Below are 24500 nucleotides of genomic sequence, written 5' to 3'. Positions count from 1 at the left end.
ACATTGATTTGTGAATATTGAAAGACCCTTGCATCCTGGGAATAAATCCTACTTGATTGTGGTGAATGATTTTTTTAATGTATTATTGAATTTTGTTTGCTAATATTTTGTTGAGGATTTTTATATCTGTGTTCTCAGAGATATTGACCTATAGTTTTCTTTTTTTTAGTGTCTTTATCCTGTTTTGGTATCAGAGTAATGTTGGCCTTTTAGAATGAATTTGGAGCTTTCCTTCCTCTTCTTTTTTTTTAAATTTTTTTTAAAGATTTTATTTATTTATTTGACAGAGATAGAGACAGCCAGCGAGAGAGGGAACACAAGCAGGGTGAGTGGGTGAGGAAGAAGCAGGCTCATAGCGAAGGAGCCTGATTTGGGGCTCGATCCCATAACGCTGGGATCACGCCCTGAGCCAAAGGCAGACACTTAACTGCTGTGCCACCCAGGTGCCCCTTTCCTTCCTCTTCTATTTTTGGAATGGTTTGAAAAGAACAGGTATAACTTCTCTTTAAATATTTGGTAGAATTCACCTGTAAGCCATCTGGCCCTGAACTTTTATTTGTTGGGAGTTTTTGATTACTCATTCTATTTCATTGCTGGTAATTGCTCTGTTCAAATTTTTTATTTCTTCCTGATTCAGTTTTGGAAGTTTATATGCTTCTAGGAATATATCCATTTCTTCTAGGTTGTCCAATTTATTGACATGTAATTTTTCATAATATTCTCTTATAATTCTTTGTATTTTTGTGGTATTGGTTGTTATTTCTCCTCCTTCAGTTTCCTCTTTTATTTGAGTTCTCTTTCTTTTTTTTTTTTTTTTTTTTTTTGAGTTTAGCTAAAGGTTTATCAATTTTGTTGATCTTTTCAAAGAACCAGCTCCTGGTTTTATTGATTTATTTTTGGTCTGTATTTCATTTATTTTTGTTTTAATCTTTTTTATTTCCCTCCTCCTACTGGCTTTGGGCTTTGTTTGTTCTCCTCTTTCCAGCTTCTTTAGTTATGTAGTTAGGTTGGGTTGTTGTGGGCTTTTTATTTTTTTGTTTTTTTGTATAAACTGTGAGTTGTACATTTTTTTGTATAAAGTATGAGTTTACATTAAGATTTTTTCCCTATAGATGTTGCTCTAGCACCATTTGTTGAAAAGGCTATACTTACACTTATTCCATTGAATTAATTTTGTATCTTTGCAAAAAATCAGCTGGGTATATATGTGTGGGTTAAATCTAGGTTTTATACTTCTGTTCCATTGATCTTTGTTTCTGTTTCTCTACCAATACCACAATATCTTGATTAATGTTGCTACGTGCCTTATTATCAAGTGCCATGATTCCTCCAAATTTATTTCTCTTTTGCAAAAGTATTTTAGCTATTTTGGGGGGCCTAAAGTTTTGTTTAAATTTTAGAATGTGGTTATGTATTAAAAGAAAACCTTTCTAGGATTTTGACATGAATTGCATTGAATCTATAGATTGATTTGGGGACAACTCACATCTTTATGATGTTCATTCATCCAGTCTGTGAATACAACTCATGAATATGACCATATATTAGGTCTTCTTTGTTGTCTTGCAGCAACATTTTGTAATTTCCAGCTTAGAGATCCTGTACATGTTTTATTAAGAATATGCCTAATTATTTCATTGTATTTGGAGTGATTGTAAATGGTATTTGTTTTTTTAATATAGGTTTCCATATGTTCATTAGGTCATTATATTCAATAGTCTATCAAAATGCAATTGATTTTGTGTGTTGATCCTGTAACTGGCAACTTTACTGGACTCAGTAGTTCTGGGAATTATGTGTGTGTTTGTGTGTGTGTGTGTGTGTGTGTGTGTGATATGTGCTTATGGATTTCTTGCTGTTTTCTGCATATACAATATGTCATGTACAAATAGTTTCATCTTCCTTTCCAATCTCTATGACTTTATTTTTCTTGTCTTATTGCAGAAGTTAGAACTTTTAGGACTCTGTTGAATAAGAGTGATAAGAGTGGGCATTCTGGCCTTTTTCCCAGTCTTAAGGGAAAAGATAATTCTGTCTTTCACCATTGTGAATGATATTAACTGTAAATATTCTTTATCTGCAGGTATTCTTTCTGTAGATACTCTTTATCAAGTTAAGGATGTTCTCCTCATTTTTAATTTTCTGAGAGTTTTTATCATGGATGGGTGCTGAATTTTGTCAAATGCTTGTGCTGCATCAATTGATACATGATTTTTCTTCTTTAGTCTGTTGATATGTGGATTACTGATTATTTTCAAATGTTAATCAACCTTGAATGTCTGGAATATTTTTCACTTCCATATTTTCTCTGTGTATAACTCTTTTAGTACCTTGCTGGATTTGGTTTGCTAATACTCCATTGTGGATTTTTATATCTAAGTACATGAAGAATATTGGTCTATAGTTTTTCTTTTTTCTTAGTTCTGTTTTTTCCACAGTTTTAAATTGATGTGTAGTTGATATATAATACCATATTAGCTTTAGGTGTACACCATAGTGATTTCACATTTATATGCATCACAAAGTCACCATCACAAAGTGATCACAATAAATCTAGCTACTATTTCACCATACAAAGTTGTTACTTATTATTAAACATATTCCCTATGCTGCACATTGCATTACCTATCTTATTTATTTTATAACTGGATGTTTGTACCTTTTAATCCTCTTCTTTTATTCCCTTCCTGCCCTACACCCTTCCCCTCTAGCAACCACCAGATTGTTCTCTGTATTTATGAGTCTGTTTCTATAGTTTTGTTTGTTTTTCTTTTTCTTCATAGTTATGTAAATTTTTTTAAAAATTTGAGTATAGTTGACACACAATATTACATTAGTTTCAAGTATATAACATAGCGATTCAATTCTTCACACTGTTTTTGCCTGGTTTTGGTATCAAGTTAATACTATCCTCCTCAAATGAGTTGAGAAGTTGTTCTTCCTCTTTTGTTCTTGGAAGAAATTGGTATAATTCTTTTTTGAATATTTGGTAAAATTATCATGGAGCCATTTGGGCCTGGAGATTTTTTCCTAGGGCTTCTTTATTAAGAATTCAATTTTAAAAGATGGTTTTAGGGCTATTAATGTTTATTTTATCTTGGTTGAATTTTGGCAGTTGGTAGTTTTTAAGGATGTGGTCTATTTTTCCTGTTATCAAATCTATCAGTGCAAAGTTATTTACTGTATTCCTTTTTTTTTACCTTTTTAATGACTGCAAGGTCTATAGTAATGTCCACTGTACTGTTTCTTATATTAATGCTCTGTCTATCCTCTCTCTCTCTCATTTTCTCTTTCTCATTCTCTTTTTCAGTCTTGCTAGAGGTTTAATCATATTTATTGGTGCTCTCTTCCCCTAAAAACAGCTTTATCTAACTGATTATCTCTAATGTTTTATTTTCAATTTCATTGATTTCTGTTCTTTATTGTTTCCTCCCTTCTGCCTGCTTTAGTTTTGTTTTGTTCTTTTTTCCTAATTTCTTGAGTTAGGAACTTATTGATTCAAGATACTTCCTCATTTCCAACATAAGCATTTAGTACAAAAATTTCTCTCCCAGCACTGTTTTAGCTGCATCTCACATATTTAGATTTGTTGTGTTTTTGTTTTCTTTCAGTTCTAAGTATGTTTCTTTCCTTTAAGGCCTTTCTCTTTAACCCATGGATTATTTATAAGTGTGTTGTTTAATTCCACATGTTTAGAGTTTCTCCTGTTGTCTTTCTGTAATCACTTTCTAGTTTGAGTCCACTATGGTCAAAGAACACACTGTATGATTTCAATTCTTTTAAATTAGTTGGAATCTCTTATAATGACTAATAGATAGTCTGTCTTTGTAAAGGTATGAAGATATGTTTTGTGGGTACTAGAAAGATATGTGTATTCTGTTGTTACTGGGGGTACTGTTCTGTCTATGTTAGTTGGATCCTGCTGGTTGACTGTGTGTTCTCTGTCCGTGCTGATTTTGAGTCTAGTAGTACTTTCAGTTTTTGAGAGGAAGTTATGAGGCCCTTAAATATATTTGTTGCTTTATCTCTTTTTCCTTTGAGCTCTATCAATTTTATTTAACTTCATGTATTTTAAGACTCTGGAACTTTACATCAAAAACTAGGGATGTACTGTATGGTGACTAACATAATATAATAAAAAATTATTTATAAAAAATCACTTGTTGTGATGAGCTCCAGGTGATATATGTAAGTGTTGAATCACTATATTGTACACCTGAAATTGATATTACACTGTATGTTGATTATACTTCAATTAAAAAAATAAGCAGAAAAAAAAAGACTCTTTGGTTTATGTGTGTCCATTTAGAATCTATGTTTTCCTGGTAGATTGACCCCTTTATTATGTAAATTTTCTTTGCTGTATTTTATCAGGTATTAATAGTAGCCACTTCAGTTTTTTATTAATATTTTCATGGTATATCTTTTTCTATCCTTTTACTTTCTTTTATTATTATTATATTCAGTTAGCCAACATATAGTACATCATTAGTTTTTGATGTAGTGTTCAACAATGCATTAGTTGCATATAACACCCAACGCTCGTCACAACACATGCCCTCGTTAATTCCCATCCTTTTACTTTCAATCTACCAGTGTTGTACTTAAATTTCTTGGGGCACCTGAGTGGTATAGTTGGTTGAGTGTCCAGTTCTTGGTTTTGGCTCAGCCATGATCATGGGATTGAGCCCTGTTGTTGGGCTCCATACTCAGCTCAGAGTCTGCTTAAGACTTTCTCTCCCTCTTTCTTTGCCTTTCCCTGCCTGTGCTCATGCAAGCCATGCTCTCTCTCTCTCAAATAAATAAATCTTAAAAAAAAAAATTTCTCTTAAGTAGCATATAGTTTGATAGTGTTCTTTTATCCACTCTGCCAGTATGTTTTTTGATTAGTAGTATTAGATATTTACATTTAAAGTAATAATTGATACGTTAGCACTTCTGTTATTTTATTATTTTCTATTTATTTTCATTGGTCTTGTTCCTCTTTCTTTTTTCTTGCTGTCCTTCAGGTTACTTTTTTTTTAATAATATTTTTTTCATTATATTATGTTAGTCATCATACAGTTACATCCCTGGTTTTTGATGTAAAGTTCCATGATTCATTATTTGCGTGTAACACCCAGTGCATCATGCAATACATGCCCTCCTTAATACCCATCACCAGCCTATCCCATTCCCCCACCACCCTCCCCTCTGAAGACTCTGGGAAACGTCCTTTAGGTTACTTGAACACTTTTTACAATTCTGTCTTGGTTTACTTGTAGTTTTTAAAAATTTCTCTCATTGTATGATTTTTGTAAGTGTTTCTCTGGGTATGACAGCATACATAAGTGACTGTAAAAGTCTACAGGTGTCAGCATTTTACCACTTTGTGTGAGTGTTGAAATCTTAGTTCAATTTAGAAAATTTCAAATTTATTTATATTCCCCAGGTTTCAATACCATTATCTTGAGTATAACATTATCTTGTTATAATGTCTGTTCCAGTCATTTTGAAGGATCGGTCTGTTAGCCACAGTTTTTTTGTTTTGTTTTGTTTTGTTTATTTTACCATGCGTAGGAAGGCTTTTATTTTCTCTTAATTTCTGAAGGACAATTGGACAATTTTACCTTCAGTATTTACAGTCAATTGTTCCTTCTTTTTTGTGGTTGAAAAATAGTGAAGCCTCTCTTTGGGGCCTCCTTCATTTAAAATGTGAAATTTTCTGTCATTCAAACTGGTGTTCCCCTAGGTAATGTGTCTTTTCTCTCTGGCTACTTTCAAGATCTTTCCCTTTGTCTCTGACATTCAAATGTTTAACTGTAATACATCTTGGCATGGATTTCCTTGGGTTTATTCTGTTTGGTGTTTGTTCAGCTTCTTGAATCTGTACATTGTGTCTTTCACCAAATTTGGAAAGTTTTCATCTACTATTTCTTCAAGAAGTCTGTCTGTTCTACTTTCTGTCTCCCTGTCCTTTTGAGACCCTGATGATATGAATGTTGGATATTTTGTTATTATCCTACAGGTCTCTGAGTCTCTGTTTATCTTGTGCCAATATATTTTTTTCTCTGTTGTTAAAATTGGCTGAGTTCTATTTTTCTCTCTGTCTTCAAGTTCTCTGATATGATCCCCTGTCATCTCTGCTCTACCATTGAGCCCATCCAGCAAGTTTTTTTATTTGTTATTTTTTAGCTCTACAATTTCCACTTGGAAACTTTTACAACTTCTGTTTCTTAGCTGAGAGTTTCTATTTGTTCATTTGTTTCAAGAGAATTTGTAATTAATTGGTGAAGCATTTTTATGACAGCTTCTTTGAAATCCTTATCAGATAATCCCAACTTCTTTTTTTTTTTTTTAAGATTTTATTTATTTATTCAACAGAGACAGCCAGCGAGAGAGGGAACACAAGCAGGGGGAGTGGGAGAGGAAGAAGCAGGCTCATAGTGGAGGAGCCTGATGTGGGGCTTGATCCCAGAACTCCGGGATCACGCCCTGAGCCGAAAGCAGACGCTTAACCGCTGTGCCACCCAGGCGCCCCGATAATCCCAACTTCTGATTCATCATTCATTCTGTTGGCATCATTTGCTTGTCTTTCTCATTTAAAGTATGAGTTTCATGGTTCTTGCTGTGATGGGTAATTTTTTTTAGTATTCTGAACATTTTCTCTATTATGAAAGGGACTCTGGATCCTATTTAGATCTTTTATTTTAGGAAGTAGTTGCCCTGTTTACAGCTGGCACATAGATCTTGGCCTGTTTCTGTGGGGCTGTGGTTCCAATGGTAATTTAATTTTCACAGCCTTTGTGATATTATTTTGGTGCTTGGTTTGCTGGTGTTAGTGAAGCTACTACTGGTCCCTGCTGGTGCTGCCTGAGGGAGGAGCAGCAGTTTCCTCAGGCCAGGAGGCTAGATGTCTCTCAGTGGGGAAAAATTGTGGTAGCTTCCCCACTGCTATCTTTTGAGTGTTTTCATATCTGTGGGCAAGGGAGGAGAGCCTTGAACTTACAGAGGCCAAGGGGCTTCCTGGTATGGGCCACTTGCCGTAGCTGGCTCAATCTTGCATGATCTATCCACTTGTCGTGGTATCTCTGTACAAGGGAGGAATATCTTAGGCTCATGTGAACACAGTGGCTTCCCATACCAGGCCACTTGTGTAGCCTGCCTGCCCATTCCAGTAAACCTGAGTTTTCCTGGAAACGCTACTTGCCACTTGTCCTAAACATTTTAATGGCCTTTTGCTTCTTCCACTGTTTCACTTAGATTTGTGATTGTTGCTATTGATAGGCATCCCTGTCCTGAATTTTTATTCCATTTCAATTTTTAACATAGAAGAGTAATGAAATGTAGTGACTGACTACAGAACTTGGGGAGTAGTTAAGTACTTGAATCCACTGCCAGATAAATGTTTTTATTCATTATTTTCAGGATTTGGGAATAATACAGTTTTTATGTTTGGAGACTTTTGGAGCTAAATTTTATTTTCATTTTGGCACACCTGTTGTTTTGCCTAATGATTTTGGTCAAAGTGGCCTGCCAGAGTTCAGCTCTCCTATGTGGATCATTTATCTCTTCTACTCACAGACATAGCTCCCAATGAAATTTTTCCTTCTTAATTCCTGGTTACAGAGGCAATCAAGACAAGACTCACGCTGTTGTTGCCTAGAAAAATAATGAATAACACTTAGCACAGTCCTTTCTCTATATACAGAAACCACTGGTGTTAACTTTCTATGAAAAGGACAATTTCTGGATTGTTAGCTCATCTTCAGTCTGATGATCTAGTTTCTTATAGGAGAGGCTAAGTCCCTTCTTGTTGAAAACAAGGACACATCTCATTCATGAATACTACATAAAGCCTTGGTACGTGTGCCTCCAAATTGTGACGTACAGGACACATTTACGATTAATGTGGTTTCTGTAATCGCGTATGAAAAATAATCAGGATGTCTTATTATAAGCTCATTACCCTCTATATAACATAGATTAGTTGTCAATATTTGATAAGTATCTATTTGCTCATTAAAGGACTGCAATCTGTAAATATGGTGAGGCATCACTCCTAGGATTATGTTATGTTGACCTTAAGCCAACGTTGTCTAAGAGAGCCCAGTATACTCACATGAGCTCTTAAAAAGAGGAGCTTTTTCCAGCCGGTGACAGAAAAGAAAGTCAGAGAGACTTGAAGCATGAGGGGAATTCAGTGCGCCATTGCTGGCTTGAAGGTGGAGGGGCTACATGGGTAGTAATGTGGGTGCTTAGGGAGCTGAGAGCCGCCCTGATGGTCATCAAGGATAGAGGGACCTCAGTCCCGCAGCTACAAGGAAATGAGTTCTGCCAACAACTTGAATGAGCTTGGAAGTAGATCTCTCTCAAAGAGGAGCAGAGCTGGAGCTCAGATAAGTGGAATAAGCCTTACCTGTAGCATTTAGTTGGTGGCAGAAACTATCCTCTGAGGTTTGGAATCTGCATTCTTTTTTTAAGGACCCAAGGAAATAGGTGCATCTAGTAAAGTATCTCCTTTTGTCCCAAATTCCTTTAACCCATTTCCCTTTGATACCAACAGAATCAACCAAAACCAGCCTGCTCAGAAGCCGGATGTCCAGCCTCAAGAGCTCAGCTTGCAATGAGAGGACCGACAGCCCTTCCACTTCCAGCAGCTGGAACACCCCAAGTGACAGAGGCAAGCCAGAGAGGGTCTCTATGTCAGGAAGCACAAGCCAGCCTCCCTTTGCCAAGTGTATCTGCTCCTAAAAAGCTGGGTGTAGATACATTTCAGGGGAAACAAATCATTTTTAATCATGATTTACTCCTTGTAAATCATGTCTGCTTGCTATAGTGAACTGGATTTTCTTAGACTGAGATTTGCAATTACTGTTCCTGGACACTTAATATATAAGTGGCTCACGTAACTCTGGTGCTAGCGTAGTGCCTGCTGCCAGTCCGTGGTTTGAACATGAAAATCTAATACTTCACAGCTGGTTTATTTTCTTCCCTTCATTCACAGGTGGCAACATCTGATGAGCCCCTCTCTGGTCCATATTGTCAGCCTTTTGGGAACTAAATGTGAGGAAAATATGATTTTCCTCTCAAATTTTATTATAAGAATAAAATCCTTACTCTTAAAATAGTAAATTTCTAAGAGTTTAATTCCTGTAGGACTTTTCCCTGTATTTCAAATAGTTGATAACTAGTAAATCAAACTAATGACACAAATACGCTCAATCAATTCCCTACGTAGGAGGAAGTGACCGAGTGACAAATGTACACTCACTCCATCATAGCTGAATCTAACCTTATGTTCTCTAGTGCTGATCACTGTGATGTCTTTTCCGCTGTTTCAATTAACCTGTCATAGTCCCTAGGTCTGCTATATGCATGGTTCTTCAAGGGCTTATCATATGATAAGTAGGGTATGATTTCTTAGATGTTTAACCAACTCACTCCCAAACACCCCTCCTTCTAGATGCTGCCGATTGAACCAGCTAGTATTTCTTTTCATTTTTAAGTCCAAGTTTATATAAGGGTATATATTAAAAGCCCCAAATATTGATTTGAAAATGTGTATCTACAACTAAACAGGATCTAAAAGGGATTTTGGTTTTCCATACAGAGTGGAGGAACCACAAAGCAAACTATCAAAAACTAAAATGTTGATCAAAGTTCTTTTGTATAATTTGGGGGCAGTCTAATGAGGGCAATATTGCACAATCATTGGTTAATGGCATTCTCATTTAACATTTTAAAAATGTGTTTTCTGGGGAATGAAAGAATGAATGTCTCATTCTTCCTTGGAGAGGGATCTCAATGGATATGGGATGAAGTAGTTAAGCAAAACAGTGATAGGGCCATATTCATCTATGCATTGGTCTTACATATATTGGAAATTATACAACTGAAATTTCTCCTTCCACAGAGAGAAGCATTCTGCTGACAAATGAATACCTAGATGGCAAATCATTAGGAAGAGTGAGTCGAGAAGGAAAACAGGTTCATGACCGAGAGTGAGTACTTTAATTTTACTAGGGAAGTTTTGTTATGTTTTTATTACAAGTTTTAAAGCATCATAGTCTGTTTTCTTATTTCTTCAAGTATGTCTTCAGAAAACTGGCTCAAGACCCATGGCTTGGTTGCCAAGAAACTCACTGTCATGGATGCCTTGTCCATGAAAGCGGTCCCTCACATCCCCACATATGTTCCCATTCTGGACAAGCATGTTGTTTCCAAGGTCTTTGATGAGGTAAGACTGATTTTCTGTCTGTCCCTGCCTGACATATTTTTCATTTCCGGTTCAAAAAAAAAATGTAGTTCTCTTTGGTCTTGTACAGTTATAACAGAAATGTATGTCAGCCATTGAGAAGAAAATTATTTGTAAAGATAGTAAAAAAGAGAAAACCTCTTAAGAAGCTTTGTTTTTAAGCTGAGAAGAAATTGGCCTTTGTTGGGTTGGCAGTTCACGGCTGGTTGCTGGTGGGTGGCAGAATGGAGCTGCAAAATGTTTGAAAAGCTTCTCAGAGTCGTGAGTCATGAGTGAACATCATCCAGTATCAGAGGACCAGGGGAGAACTTGTGGGAGACTATGTCCTCCCTTTGCTTACCTTCTCTTCTTAAATATAGTGGCATCTTTTTTTTCTTTTTTATTAATTTTATTTTATTATATTATGTTAATCACCATACAGTACATCCCCTGATTCTGATGTAAAGTTTGATGCTTCATTAGTTGCATATAACACCCAGCGCACCATGCAATACGTGCCCTCCTTACTACCCATCACCAGTCTATCCCCTTCCCCCACCCCCTCCCCTCTGAAGTTCCTCAGTTTGCCTCTCACAGTCCATAGTCTCTCATGTTTCATTCCCCCTTCTGATTACCCCCCTTTTCTTTATCCCTTTCTTCCCCTACCGATCCTCCTAGTTCTTATGTTCCATAGATGAGAGAAATCATATGATAATTGTCTTTCTCTGCTTGACTTATTTCACTTAGCATTATCTCCTCCAGTGCCGTCCATGTTGCAGCAAATGTTGAGAATTCGTTCTTTCTGATAGCTGAGTAATATTCCATTGTATATATGGACCACAGCTTCTTAATCCAGTCATCTGTTGAAGGGCATCTCGGCTCCTTCCATGATTTGGCTATTGTGGACAATGCAGCTATGAACATTGGGGTGCATATGGCCCTTCTCTTTACTACGTCTGTATCTTTGGGGTAAACACCCAGTAGTGCAATGGCTGGGTCATAGGGTAGTTCAATTTTTAACTTTTTAAGGGACCTCCACACTGTTTTCCAGAGTGGCTGTACCAACTTGCATTCCCACCAACAATGTAGGAGGGATCCCCTTTCTCCACATCCTCTCCAACAATTGTTGTTTCTTGCCTTGTCTATCTTTGCCATTCTAACTGGCGTAAGGTGGTATCTCAGTGTGGTTTTGATTTGAATTTCCCTGATGGCTAATGATTTTGAACATTTTTTCATGTGTCTGTTAGCCATTTGTATGTCTTCATTGGAAAAGTGTCTGTTCATATCTTCTGCCCATTTTATGATTTGTTTATTTGTTTCTCGTGTATTGAGTTTGAGAAGTTCTTTGTAGATCTTGGATACCAGTCCTTTATCTGTGGTGTCCTTTGCAAATATATTCTCCCATTCCGTGGGCTGTCTCTTAGTTTTTTTGACTGTTTCCTTGGCTGTGCAGAAGCTCTTTATCCTGATAAAGTCCCATAAGTTCATTTTATCTTTTATTTCTCTTGCCTTTGGAGATGTGTCGTGAAAAAGGTTGCTCTGGCCGATGTCATAGAAGTTGTTGCCTATGTTCTCCTCTAGAATTTTGATGGATTCCTGTCTCACATTGAGGTCTTTCATCCATTTGGAGTTTATTTTTGTGTATGGTGTGAGAGAGTGGTCAAGTTTCATTCTTTTGCATGTAGCTGTCCAATTTTCCCAGCACCATTTATTGAAGAGACTGTCTTTTTTCCACCGGATGTTTTTTCCTGCTTTATCAAAGATTAGTTGCCCAAAGAGCCGAGGGTCCATTTCTGGGTTCTCTATTCTGTTCCATTGGTCGATGTGTCTGTTTTTGTGCCAGTACCATGCTGTCTTTGTGATCACAGCTTTGTAGTACAGCTCGAAATCCGGCATTGTGATGCCCCCAGCTTTGTTTTTCCTTTTCAACAGTTCCTTGGAGATTCGGGGCCTTTTCTGGTTCCATACAAATTTAAGGACTATTTGTTCCAGTTCTTTGAAAAATGTCCTCGGTATTTTGATCGGGATAGCATTGAAAGTGTAGATTGCTCTGGGTAGTATGGACATTTTAACTATGTTAATTCTTCCAATCCATGAGCATGGAATATTTTTCCATCTTTTTATGTCTTCCTCAATATCTTTCAAAAGTGATCTATAGTTTCTAGCATATAGGTCCTTTACGTCTCTGGTTAAGTTAATTCCAAGGTAACGCATGGTTTTTGGTGTTATTGTAAATGGGATGGATTCCCTAATTTCTCTTTCTTCAGTCTCGTTATTCGTGTATAGAAATGCAACTGATTTCTGGGCATTGATTTTGTATCCTGCCACCTTACTGAATTGTTCTATAACTTCTAATAGTTTGGGAGTGGATTCCTTTGGGTTTTCCATATAGAGTATCATGTCATCTGCAAAGAGAGACAGTTTGACTTCTTCTTTGCCGATTTGGATACCTTTGATCCCTTTTTGTCTTCTGATTGCTGTTGCAAGGACTTCTAGTACTATGTTGAATAATAGTGGCGAGAGTGGGCATCCTTGTCGTGTTCCTGATCTTAAGGGAAAGGCTTCCAGCTTTTCCCCATTGAGAATAATGCTTGCAGTAGGCTTTTCATAGATGGCTTTTATGAGATTGAGAAATGTACCCTCTATTCCTACACTCTGAAGGGTTTTAATCAGGAAAGGATGCTGTATTTTGTCAAATGCTTTTTCTGCATCAATTGAGAGGATCATATGGTTCTTGAGTCTTTTCTTGTTGATATGATGTATCACATTGATTGATTTGCGAGTGTTGAACCATGCTTGCATCCCAGGTATGAATCCCACTTGGTCATGATGGATAATCCTTTTAATGTACTGTTGGATTCTATTAGCAAGGATCTTGTTGAGGATTTTGGCATCCATATTCATTAGAGAAATCGGTCTGTAATTCTCCTTTTTGAGGGGGTCTTTGCCTGGTTTGGGGATCAAGGTAATATTAGCCTCATAGAATGAGTTTGGTAGCTTTCCTTCTGTTTCTATTTTTTGAAATAGCTTTAGGAGAATAGGTATTATTTCTTCTTTGAATGTTTGGTAGAATTCCCCAGGAAAACCGTCTGGGCCTGGAGTTTTATTATTTGGAAGGTTGTTTATCACTGACTCAATTTCTTCATAGTTAATTGGCCTATTTAAGAAATCTATTTCTTCCTGTTTCAGTCTTGGTAGTTTATAGGTTTCCAGGAAGGCCTCCATCTCTTCCAGATTGTTTAGTTTTTTGGCATATAGCTGTTGATAAAAGTTTCTAATAATCCTTGCAATTTCAATGGTGCTGGTCGTGACCTCTCCCTTTTCAGTCATAATTTTAATAATCTCAGTCCTTTCTCTTTGTTTTTGGACAAGTTTTGCCAGTGGTCTATCAATTTTATGGATTCTCTCAAAGAACCAGCTTCTAGTCCTGTTGATCTGCTCTACTGTGGTTCTGGTCTCTAATTCATTGATTTCTGCTCTAATCTTGGTCAACTCCTTCCTTGTCAGTGGGTTAGGCCTGTCCCTCTGTTGCTGTTCCAGTTTCTTGAGGTGAGAATATAGAAACTGCATTTTAGATTTTTCTATTCTTTTGAGTGAGGCTTGGATGGCTATGTATTTCCCCCTTAGGACTGCCTTTGCAGTATCCCATAGGTTTTGGACCGTTGTGTATTCATTCTCGTTGGTCTCCATAAATTGTTTAATTTGTTTTTTGATTTCCTGGTTTATCGAGTCATTCTTGAGCAGGATGGTTCTTAGCCTCCAAGTGTTTGAGTTTCTTCCAGGTTTTTCCTTGTGGTTGAGTTCCAATTTCAGAGCGTTGTGGTCTGAGAATATGCAGGGGATAATTTCAATCTTTTGGTATTGGCTGAGACCTGTTTTGTGTCCCAGAGCATGATCTATTCTTGAGAATGTTCCATGGGCATTTGAATAGAATGAGTATTCTTTGGTTCTGGGGTGTAGTGTTCTATATATATCTATGAGGTCCAACTCGTCGAGTATGGCATTCAAAGCCTTTGATTCTTTGCTTAGTTTTTGCCAGGGTGTTCTGTCTATTTCTGATAGTGGGGTGTTGAGGTCCCCTACTATTACTGTGTTCTTATCTATATGTCTCTTTATTTTGGTTAAGAGTTGGCTTGTGTATCTTGCTGCTCCCCTGTTGGGGGCATATATATTAATAATTGTCATATCCACTTGTTGAATACTTCCTTTAAGAATAATATAGTGCCCTTCTGTATCTCTCTCTATGGCCTCTAGTTTAAAATCCAGTCTATCTGATATGAGAATTGCTACTCCAGCTTTCTTTTGAGGTCCATTTGCGTGGAAGATGGTACTCCATCCCCTTACTCTAAGTCTGAATGCATCTTTGGGTTCAAAATGAGTCTCTTGTAGACAGCAAATGGATGGGTCATGTCTTTTTATCCAATCTGCAACCCTGTGGCGTTTTATGGGAGAGTTTAAGCCATTTAGATTGATAGAGATTATTGACAGATATGATTTTAATGATGCCATTTCTCTTTAAAGTCTTTGTATCGGTTGTGACTTGCTGCTCTGTATCACTCTTGGGGCCTTTTTACCTTTATAGAGCCCCCCTTAATATCTCCTGTAGGGCTGGTTTCGTGGTTACGAAATTGGTTAATGATTGGCGATTTTGGAACGTCTTTATTTCTCCATCAATTCTGAATGACAGCTTTGCTGGATAAAGGATCCTTGGCTGCATGTTTTTCTCTGAAAGAGCTTTAAAAATGCCCCCCCAAGCCTTTCTCTCATTCCAGGTCTCTGTAGACAGGTCTGACGTAATCCTGATACCTTTGCCTTGGTACGTGAGAAATTTCTTTGCCCTGGCCGCTTTCAATACTGTATCCTTGGATCTAATATTTGCGAATTGCACTATGACATGCCGTGGCGTAGGTTTGTCCTGGTTGAGCTTGGATGGGGTCCTCTCTGCCTCTTGGACACGAATGCTTGTTTCCCTTGCTAGATTAGGGAAGTTTTCAGCTACAATTTGTTCAAATATCTCTTCTAGACCTCTGTTTTTCTCCACCCCTTCAGGGATGCCGATGATTCTGACATTGGATCGTTTCATAGAGTCAGTAATCTCCCGTAATCTACATTCGTGGGCGTGGATTTTTTTAAGACCAGCTTCTATTTTCGTTTTTTCTTCTACTAACCCATCCTCCAATTCGCTAACGCGTTCCTCTGCCTCGGTGACCCTGGCCGTCAGAGCCTCTAGTTTTGACTGTATTTGGCCCATAGAATTTTTAATTTCTGTCAGATTCGCTCTCATTTCTGCCCTTAGGGATTCTATATTCTCAGCAACGCTTTCTCTGATGCTTTTTTCAAGTTTACTCATCATCTTGACCATTGTTGCTCTGAATTCCATTTCTGATAATTGGGATACATCCATATGTATTAATTCTGTGGCCGAGGCCAATTCTGTGGCAGAGGCCACAGACTCATTATCTTTTCTTTGCTGGGGGGGACTTCTCCTTCTCGTCATTCTGATGAAGAGAGATTGCAGGGTTGTCCAGAGCCCAAGTGTTGACTGGGACCCAGGCCGTGCGCCCTTGTTTTATAGAGATCTTAGGGATGTGGGCTTCTTCCTTAAAGAGTTTATTTATTTATTTGAGAGAGAGAGAGACAGTCAGCAAGAAAGGGAACCCAAGCAGAGGAGTGGGAGAGGAAGAAGCAGGTTCCCGGTGGAGAAGCCCGATGAGGGACTCCTTTCCGGAACGTTGTAAACACACCCTAATCCGAAGACAGGTGCTTGGTGACTGCGCCACTCAGGCGCTCCGGGTTGTGGGCTTCTTGATTTTTCAGCCTGCCTTCTGGGGGAGGGGCCTGCCTGCCGGTACTCAGAAAACCCTGTTTGGGTAGAGTCTCTGTGTCCCTTGCGAGGGGGGATGGGGATGGGCACCCTGTGAGCCGGTATTTCCGGGCTTTTGTTCTCTGGCGGCTTTCCCTGGCGGTTTGCTATGCCTCTTCTGAGAGAGCAGCAGCGGCTGAAATTCAGCCTCTGTCTCAGAACAGAGGGATCGCGGATCGTTCTCCACTGATGTTCTGGCCACTTTAACTCTGTTTCTGTTGGTGCTGCTCAACCCTGCAGCATCCCGGGCTGTGCGCCCCACACCCGGCGTCCCAGCCCTCACTTCCAGGGCCGGCACGTCTCTGTCCTTTGTGTTTCCAACCCCGCCAGCCGCCAGCCGCCCCGCGCGGGCTCCCGGAGCTCCCCGTCTCAGTCTGGTGTCTCACGGGTGCTGACCGCGAGTCCGCCTGCTCCCCCGTGCAGGTGGCCCTCCAGCCGCCAGCCGCCCCGCGGACGCTCCCGGAGCTCCCGGTCTCAGCCTCGATCCAGTGAGCACACCGGAGCTCCGGAGCTCCGTGAGATGCTTGGTGGTGCACGCTCCCGGCTCACGGACTCAGTCTGCCGTTTCCAGAGTGCGGGTCCGCGGTCCGCCCGCTCCCCGGTGCAGGTGGCCCGCCAGCCGCCCTGCGCGCGCGCTCCTGGAGCTCGCGTTCTAAGTCTGTTGTCTCGCGGGTGCCGTCCGCGAGTCCGCCTGCTCCCCCGTGCAGGTGGCCCGCCAACCGCCAGCCGTCCCGCGTGCGCTCCCGGAGCTCCCTTCTCAGCCTGCTGTCTCAAGCGTGCGGGTCCGCGGTCTGTCCGCTCCCCCTTGCAGGTGGCTACCGCTTCCCGGCGCCCTGACACGGCGGCTCCCTCCCCCTTCTGTTTAGCTTCCGATATCTGTGCGCGGTTTCACGGCTCCCCGCTTCGTACCTCGATACTCAGCGCTGGAGATGTTCATTTGTAGAGATCCAGATGTATCTTCCTGCGTCTCCGGCTGATTCCGTGGATATTCCTGCTGGTCTGGTACCTATCCAGCTCAACTCAGGGGACCGGCTGAAAAAGGGGTCCTCTACTCCTCCACCATCTTAACCTCCCTCCGGCATCTTTTTTTTTTTTTAAGATTTATTTATTGAAAAAGAGCACATGCGTGCCTGCACGAGTCGGGGGAGGGCAGAGGGAGAGAATCTCAAGCAGACTCCCACTGAGCTTGGAGTCCAACAGGGGCTTGATCTCATGGACCCATGAGATCAGGACCTGAACTGAAACCAGGAGTCAGCCCCCTTAGCCAGCTGAGCCACCAGGCAACTGCAGTGGCATCTTTTCCATCATAAAATCTCCAAAGGAAAAAGAGAAAGAGGGAGGGAGCAAGAGAGAGCAGAGGCAGAGAGAGAGAGAGAGAGATTGAGAGAGAGAGTGAACCAGAGCCAAAGAACCATAAGAGAGTGACAGTCATGTCTTGGAAGGGGAAAAAGCAGTGGGAGGGTGTGGTAGGGTTAAATGTGGAGGAAGGCCAAATAATTACTGAAAAGTTTCCCTTGAATTGGGCAACTAGAAGGTCCTTGCTCTTAGCAAAAACAGATTGAGTGGAGTAGCCAGGCTGTTCAAGGTTGAGGAACACACAAAAAACAAGGGTATGAGGATCAAACCCCAGTGCTTCTGGGCAAATACAGTGGCAGCTAATGATTTAAATAGAAACATATCAGGCTTTGTGGTCACTCAATGGAAATAGTACCCTTAAAAGAACCTATCTCATCCTGAAATGGTTACAGAAGAAATGTAGGGTGTTTGGGATTTGCTTCCGAATCATTGGGATGGTGAGAGTTGTTGGGAGAGGAGAGGAATAGATAAAAGAATATTGGCCGTGAGTTGATAACTGTTGAATTTGCATAATAACATTGAATCAGGGGAAGCTCATTCTACTGTTCTCTCTGCTTTTTTTGGACAGTTTTGATTTTCCATAATAGAAAATTGAAAAAAAAAAAAAGGCAGGAAACCTTTTTTTAAAAAGGCTTTATCTAACTGGTCTTGATGTATTTGGGAGAAGCAGAGGAATTGGTGAATTTTTCCTCTTAGTCACATTGAAGACATTACACTCATGGAGTTCAGCATGCACCCTGCTTTGGCACAACCTGTGAGTTTTGCTCGGGAGGTTGTGTGTGATTGATGCTATATTCTTGACGACCGTGCCCCACGGTGCATAGTTCTGTCCCTGGCTGAGACTTTGTGACTGGCAGGTTCTGTTTGTAGCTCTATTGAACTCTAACCTGATTAGTCAGATAATGTATCACTTGAACTTGACTTCTTCCAGAAGCAACAGAGAGAAACTGAACACTGATTGATTTCTTCTTGGAAGTTTGGTGGGAGCTTTTCCTATTCTGTGCATTTATTTTATTAATATTCTTCAGTTTTATTTGGAATAAGATGTATTTAGTGAACTCTACTGAGAAGTAGAATTTTCTTGTGCTTATCATGTCTCCTTCTAAGCCTTCCAATAACCTAAAACATGGAAAAGTAAATTTCTCAAAAAACAAATATGATAGGGCAAGGAAGTACAAACATAAAATCAAAGGAAGAAACCATAAGGGAAAGATTTATAGATTGAATACAGAAAAATGTTATATTGGATAAAAACATATAAATAAAATGAAGCAGAGCTCAGAAAAATATTTGTAACATATACAACAAAGATTTAAAGGAGTAATGTCTTAAATATGTTTTTGTGTGTGCATCCATATAAACCAGTGGGGTGTGTGTGTGTGTGTGTGTGTGTGTGTGTGTGTGTGTGTGTATAAATCAGTGTTCTATCCACAGAACAACATACATGTACATGTGCCCAGACCATAAAAGAATAAAAAAATGATAAATACCTCATTGGAAAATCTAGGGGGATAAATTAAAAAAAATCAAAACCCCATAGAAAAATATTTCTTAGCTGGTAACGAAATATATGCAATGAGAAAAAAATGCAAACTGAAAAACAATTAGACAACTACCCTACCACCACCATCAAATTTGTAAAGTTAAAAAATACTAATAAACAAACACAAATACTAATGAACAATGATGGCAAGATTAGGATGAAATGAGAACTTTTATATCCTGCTGGTGGGAGTATAAATTGTTGCATCCTTGGCAATGCACCAGAGGTGTTAGAGCATGCCTTTCCCCCAGTGAATGCATATGTAGATATTTCATAATCAGAAATACCAATACATATATCAAAGAATAGTTAGTGCTGCCTTATATCTGACAATGAGAATGCTGAAAACAACCTAAATGTCTGCAGGTGTATCCATCTCATGCAGTGTCACACGTTCATTAAATGTCTTGTTCTGAAGAATAAGGAATGACATAGGGAAAAGCTCTCAATATAATTAATGCTAAAGGAAAAAAAATCAGGTACAGGAGCACCTGGGTGGCACAGCGGTTAAGCATCTGCCTTCGGCTCAGGGCGTGATCCCCGCGTCGTGGGATCGAGCCCCACATCAGGCTTCTCCACTATGAGCCTGCTTCTTCCTCTCCCACTCCTTGCTTGTGTTCCCTCTCTCGCTGGCTGTCTCTATCTCTGTCAAATAAATAAATAAAATCTTTAAAAAAAAATCAGGTACAAAGCCCCACATATATAGTACATAAATTTGGTTACATATATGTATGATGTAGATAGACCTAGCACTCTTTCTCCCTCCTTTTCTCTTTTACTATAATGTTAATAGTGTTTATCTGAGTTATGAGATTACTGGAGATTTGGGGGGTTTTGTTTATTTATTGTCTAGTTTTTTTTGTAGTACTTTTAACTGAATATATATTAACATTATACTGACAAAAAGTTAAGAAAAACAGACCTATAACAAATGATGAAATGGTGAAATAAAAAGGGAACCTAATTTTTAGTTAATCATTGGTTTATTTTTATTTGCTAAATAATATATGAATACATTCTCAGTATGGAATGGCCATTTAGACGTCTTTAAAGGAAAATGTGGAAGCTTCTATCTCATCCACTCTCATCTACAAAGGAAACTCTCTGGGTAGTTTGGTGACTATCTTTCCAATTCTTTTTCTACCCGCACACTCATATATATACGTATATGTATGTAACATATTTATACACATATGCATAACAATTTATTAAATATAAATGAGGTGATACCATATGGATTTGCTTTATCTTTTATAAATTATCATTTATTTTATAAAAATTTTATTTTAAAAATTAAGGCCTTAGAGGCACCTGGGCTCATCGGTTAAGTGTCCGACTCTTGATCTCAGTTCAGTCTTAATCTCGGGGTCATGAGTTCAGGCCCCATGTTGGGCTCCATGCTGGGTGTGGAGTCTACTTAAAAAAAATTAATGTCTTAGAGACCTCTACACATGTGTAGATATGGGTCTGTCTCATTCTTACTAGTTTCAAGGTTCTTCCTCATTATTTTATTTCTTAATTGAAGTATAGCTGGCACACCATGTTACATTAGTTTCATGTGTACAACACAGTGATTCAACAACTCTGTAAGTTATGCTGTGCTTACCACAAGTGTAACAGCCTCCGTCACCATCCAATGCTATAGTAGTACTGTTCACTATATTTCCTGTGCTGTACCTCTCATCCCCAGTTCTTTCCCATGATTAATGAACATTTACATTGTATCCTTCTTTTCCATATCACAAACAATCCTGTATCAAATTTCCTTGCACACAGGTTTTTGGGCACATGTACAAGTCACTTTTGGGATAGATTCTGCAGAGTGGTGTTGCTAGACCCAAAGGTTGTGCACATTTAAAATTTTGACAGATGAAATCAAATAACCTTCCAAATAAATTTTACGTTTCTACTAGTTATAGCCCCACAGACAGCCTTTTTCCTAAGAGGAACTCTATATATAAATATTCGTTGATAAGCATTTGTTCTACAAGTGTAGAAATGCTTTGAAAACCCTGAAAATTGTATGCAGACATAAAATCTTATTCAACCTGTCCTCTCCTCACTGGTTCATATTCTGAAGAAGTGAACATAGTAATTTATATAATAATAATATACCTACTCTGAGATTGTTATGGGATTAAAAGAAGTAATGCATATAACAGTCTATACTCAGCAGGCACTCAATAAATATTGGCTTTTATTTTTAAAATATTCAACAAATATTACATGCCTACTGTATGCAGGCCCTGCACTGATGTCTAGAGCACAGCCAAATAAGACAACCAATGTTTCTACCCGGTTTACCATCTCATGGAGGAAATAACAATTAGAATAAGTCCTGGTTAAATGTGACAAGTGGGAGGTGCAGAGTGAAGATGCAGGAGAGGCCCCTAAGCCAGTTTTAGTTGTCAAAGAAGGCTTCACACTTGACTTGTGAGAGTTCAGACCCAGGGGCAGAAAAGGAGTTATGAGGTGAGGAGAGGGGAGGGATGTCCTAAGCAGCAGGTGGGGGAGTTCAAGGGTCCAAGAAAGTTTGTCATTCTAAAGTATGTTTCCTGTGACTGGAGGAAGGTGTTAGCACTAGTAAAAGAAGGGCCGTGGTTAAGAAATTGGAATGTCATCCTGAGGAGAAGCAAAGTGTTTTTAGCAGAAGATCAAGTTTGGGCTTCAGCTGCAACGTGCAGAATAGTTGGAGAGGTTTGAGGCTGAGAAGGTGAGGGTCAGTCAGGAGGCAAGGCCTGGGTGACTCTGACCCAGGTGGCAACAATGGGAGTGGATCCAATGTTATTTTCAAAGTCAGGTAGATAGGACCAAACTATGTGGGGCTGAGAGAGAGAAAAATATGGAGTGATTTCAAGAAGGAAAAACTGGAAGAGTAGTGAGGGTCCTGCTCTTTAGAAGAACATTCTAGTCTTCCGACTCTAGAGAGCAAAGCCAAGGGATGAGGATCAACATTTTTCAATTGCATTCCACCATTGGCACTTGTGCTTGGTGCTTTTTATGACCATGTAAATTCTCATCACAGTCGTGTGAGTAGATATCACGCCATCCAGCATGCTTCCCTTCCTCCATTATTGATAGTAAGAGCACGAATCATGATGATGATGGAAATATACTGCAGTAAATTCCAATTTCACTCTCAAAGCATGCTTGTATCTTTTATTCCTTAACATTTTCTCTGACTGGAGGGGACCCTCACTTAGAAATGGAAAGAATAGAAAGACAATAACCTGAAAATAATCCTCCTTAGTGGGATGTATAGTTTTTTGAGATTTGGACCTCATGTTTTATGAAAAAGTAGACAAAAAAGTAGAATGGAGCTGAAAAGGAAACCTGAATCTTAACCCACTTCAATGAGAATTTTAATTGACTCTTACTCCTATGTGCCCGGCCACATCTGTCTGGGCTGAATTATAAAGCAGTGTTTGGCTTTGTCTCCAGCTCTTTGTTTCATTCATGACTTATGTATGGGCTCTTTCTTCTTCTGGAACACAATGCTGTTTTGGTTTTCAATGTTTCCCAGACCAGCATCAAATCTGTCACCTTGGAAATGAAGTATTGAGCAGAGAGGTTGCCCTAGCAACTCTTCATTACAAGATGCTAACTGGCACTTTTGGTTTCAAATGGACCAGATAATTTTACCTTAGCTCTTTCAAAAAGATTAATTCATCGCCAAGTCATGTACAGGATAAAATTGGTTTAGTTATTTGACGAATCTGGGATTCAGAGCTCTTTATTGACAATTGCTTTGAAGAAAAGTGAATAATTCAGGAACATTAATCTGTATCACTGGAAAGTTTACATCATCATCAACATCATGATGTTCTTTAACAACATCCCATCTAGGCTTTCTGCTTTGCCCTAATCTGGGTTCATTAGGCACATAACTCTGTGGTCAGATACACTGGGCTTGCACACTAGCTCTGTCACTTGCTTCTGACAGGCCATGGCACAATCCCATTAATACAGTACATGATGAGCCCTCATTACTGGGCTTTGAGCAAAATATTTGATATCATCAAAGTATCATATCTAAAAGTTAGACCAACTTAATGAAGTTGCTGTTCATCTTGTTTAGCTGACAAGGAAGTTGGTTGCAAAGAGGTGAGGGATGCTGTTGAGGACAGGCATTTTGTTGATGTCATATACAGTAGCGTTGAATATAATGAAATTATGTATTGATAGAAAGGCTTATCTTAATTAAAAATTTAAAAGGACAGTTATTACAAAAACTATATATATTCACTGTGTATAAAAATTAAGAAATACAGATAAGTGAAAAAGAAACAGTAGAGTCATAATTCCACCACTGATGAATCATTTGGTGATTGTCTGACCAGACTTTTTTGCTACATATGTATCCTTTGTTCTTTGTCTTTGTTTTACCAAAATGAAGTCAAACTGAATATACAGTTTTATGCCTTCATTTTTACTCAGCAGTCTACAGTGAACATTGTTCCAGGTCAACAGATGTTTATCTACTATGCCAATTAAAATGTTCACTAAATTGAAAAGAACAACCTTTTATTTTCCAAAAGTTTATATGAAAAATGTGGGACATAGTCTACCCTCTAGTAAGAAACGTATTTTCTTGGGTTTATGAATGATCTTGTTGACACACCCCTCCTTTGTCAGTTAATTCTGTGGTCCTGCTTTCATTTGTTCTTTGGAGACTGGAGATGTTCCAGTTTGAAAGCAGACATTTAAGCTTCTGCACTCAGCACTTTATGCATCTGCACTGTCCATAAAACCACCGCATCTGTGTTCAGAGTTACCCAGGCAGGATTTGTGCAGCTCTGGCGTTTTCATTACGCACATCCCATCAGACATCTCCTTGGCCAATCTGGCAGCAAGCTCAGGGATATTTTTTGGAAGAGCTGATTAAGTTGAAAAAAGTGAAATTGGTGAATTCAGCCAGGGTTGAACAGTAAATATATAAACACCAGTTTCATACTGTTTTCTCATTTTCAAAATGTGGCACTGCTGATAAACACAGAATGTTGTCAGGAGGAATTCTACCCGTAGTAGGACTTTAACAACTAATACCTGTGCAGACATTTCTGTATTCTGTTTCCTTCATTTAGCATATGTTATGAACATATTCCTGTGTAATGACCATATTTGGATGAATTTTTAATGGTTCATATTCAATAATATGAACTATTGCAACTTATTTAATTATTCCCCCCATTAATGCTCCATTTACTTGGAATTTTAACAATACCTATTTACCTACATCTTTGTTACCACTTAAGAGAAGTATATAAAAAAACAAACTTTGCCAATTGCTATGTGAAAATGATATTTCATTTTAATTTTCTATTCTTTTATTGTTTTGGAATAGTTTTCTTATATAAGCTAAATCTCTCAAAATATTGTTCACTTTATTCATATTTCTAGCAAATACCTCTTAAAAAATAGCAAAGTTACATTCACCCCATGCCTCAATTACCAAGAATTCAAATTTGGTAAAATCCAAACTTCATTATATTTTACAATATAGATAAACATTTTTTGAGCCT

The 24500-nt window shown here is 38.7% G+C and overlaps 1 protein-coding gene across 1 annotated transcript in view; it reads left to right on the top strand.

Annotated features, from left to right (window-relative positions):
• Positions 1-24500, top strand: part of VWA3B (von Willebrand factor A domain containing 3B) — a 223810-nt gene that overhangs the window by 144739 nt on the left and 54571 nt on the right. The window contains exons 17-19 of the mRNA XM_034657268.1: positions 8546-8662; positions 9896-9983; positions 10072-10219. Of these exons, the coding sequence (XP_034513159.1) occupies positions 8546-8662; positions 9896-9983; positions 10072-10219 (353 nt within the window). The remainder of the gene's footprint in view (positions 1-8545; positions 8663-9895; positions 9984-10071; positions 10220-24500) is intronic.

This window comes from Ailuropoda melanoleuca, chromosome 4 (assembly GCF_002007445.2).
Source record: "Ailuropoda melanoleuca isolate Jingjing chromosome 4, ASM200744v2, whole genome shotgun sequence".
Lineage (NCBI taxonomy): Eukaryota > Metazoa > Chordata > Mammalia > Carnivora > Ursidae > Ailuropoda > Ailuropoda melanoleuca.
Note: the sequence above shows the minus strand (reverse complement) of the source record. Positions and strands in the feature narration are given on the sequence as shown.